The sequence below is a fragment of the Panthera onca genome, chromosome A3, assembly GCF_046562875.1.
Source record: "Panthera onca isolate mPanOnc1 chromosome A3, mPanOnc1 haplotype 2, whole genome shotgun sequence".
In the NCBI taxonomy this organism is placed as follows: domain Eukaryota; kingdom Metazoa; phylum Chordata; class Mammalia; order Carnivora; family Felidae; genus Panthera; species Panthera onca.
In genome coordinates, this window is record NC_138341.1 from 57,662,771 (window position 1) to 57,664,730 (window position 1,960).

At 36.9% G+C, this 1,960-nt stretch overlaps 1 protein-coding gene across 1 annotated transcript in view; it reads left to right on the forward strand.

The window, feature by feature from the left end:
* RAB1A (RAB1A, member RAS oncogene family) overlaps positions 1-1,960 on the forward strand; it is a 30,402-nt gene that overhangs the window by 26,625 nt on the left and 1,817 nt on the right. Inside the window, exon 5 of the mRNA XM_060604526.3 lies at positions 1,345-1,476. Within this exon, the coding sequence (XP_060460509.1) occupies positions 1,345-1,476 (132 nt within the window). The remainder of the gene's footprint in view (positions 1-1,344; positions 1,477-1,960) is intronic.

Genomic DNA, 1,960 nt, shown 5'->3' on the forward strand with positions numbered 1-1,960 from the left:
TTGAGTGTCTGACTTTAGCTCAGATCATAATCTCACAGTTCATGAGCTCGAGCCCCACATCAGGCTCTCTCTCAGCTGTCAGTATGCAGCCTGCTTTGGATCTTCTGTCGCCCCTTCCCCCCACTCTTTCCCTCTCTCAAAAATAAAATAAACATTAAAAAATACTTATTTTAAAGCAGTACTTTAAAAAAGAACAACAGGTATATTGTTACTTTTCTCCCCTCTGTTATACTAATAAATTGACCAAAATTTTGTATTTTCCTTTAGCAAATAGAAAACTTAGTAATTGGTTTTACATTTGCTTGCAAGGGACTCTGTTTATATTTATTATGGACTAATAACTGATCATTTTGACAAGAGTTCATAGGGAGCTGTGGATTGTTTGGTGTATACTGTGTTCTTGGTTTTAGCAATTACTAATTACTTAGCAGCAATTTGCTAGTAATTTAGACCTCTCAGAGTTGCCAAAAGCAAGATTAGAGATCTCTGCGTCTGCAGGTGGTTCAGAAATAGGATGAGCTAGAGGACGATTCTTTTAAGAGGACCATGAGGATCTAAAAATTAGTTGTTACAAGAAGGTAGGAAGGAGGGTGTAGAGAAGGTGTGAATAATGTGGTCTGAGGGCCATCATTGTTCTTTTGATCAAAAAGAGAATTTCAGGGTCTTTTTTTTCTCTCAAAGTATGAAAAATAAACTTTGAAAATTAGGATTTGTTTTTCTTGCGTCAAATGTTAAGTCTCATCTCAACTATGAAATCATAGCTAATTAGGAGATAACTAGAATCATAGACTTTATAGAGTCCATGCCATTAGAAATATTGGGGGAGTAGTATCAACAGGAAAACAAAGAAGTGCTAATTAAAAATGTCTCTAGTCATTACCATGAAATACTTAAATAAGAAAATCTCCCTCCCCTAAATAGGTTTGTGGGAAAGGAAACAAGCATCTTTACCTTGGACTCATTTATTTAATAATACCTTTTGACATCTCTAGTATTAATACTTCAGGTAGGCTCTCTTGTTCATAAACTAAAATTTGATCAAATGTCAAAACACAAGATTTTATAGGTGCTTTTAAGTTGTTTATTCCAAAACAGATCTGACTGCAGTTTAATGGTGAACTGTATTTCCCTCCTTTAAGCTTTCACATTCTAATGTCTTATGCATATATGTATAGTCATTGTAATATATCACTTCACTTTCTTCCCAGCACTTTAGTTACTGTTTTGTAGCTAGACTTGTCTACTTCTCCTCAGGCCAGGAAAGACACTTCTGTTTTTACGTGCTTATTTAGAGCAGTTGTGTCCAGACTGTATGATCATTCTTAAAAATGTCTGTCTTCTTAGGAGTCCTTCAATAATGTTAAACAGTGGCTGCAGGAAATAGACCGTTATGCCAGTGAAAACGTCAACAAGTTGTTGGTAGGGAACAAATGCGATCTGACCACAAAGAAAGTAGTAGACTACACAACAGCAAAGGTATGTTTCAAGTTTGGTTTTTCAAACTGCATTTGAAGGTGTTTAGTTTGAATTATTTATGTATGGGTATGGAGTCCCACAACAGCCACGACCATTTACAGCTTTTAAAATACGTGCACTGGAGAGGCATCTATCTGGTGGCTCAGTCGGTTAAGCACCCAACTCTTGATTTCTGCTCAGGTCGTGATCTCATGTTTTGTGAAATTGAGTCCCGTGTCAGGCTCTGCACTGATAGCGCAGAACCTGCTCGGGATTCTCTTTGTCCTCCTCTGTCTGCCCCTGCCACACTTGCCTTCTCTCAAAGTAAATAAAAACTTTTAAAAAATAATAAAATACGTGCAGTAGCATATGCTGATAATGGCAGTTCGCGTAGTGTCTTTTTGGATTCAGCAAACTTAGTCCTTCCTTCACTCCCCGCTTCAGATGACAGAAATGCACTAAGTGGAAGAAACTTTGTGTTAATTAAACCTTACTATTCTCTTAG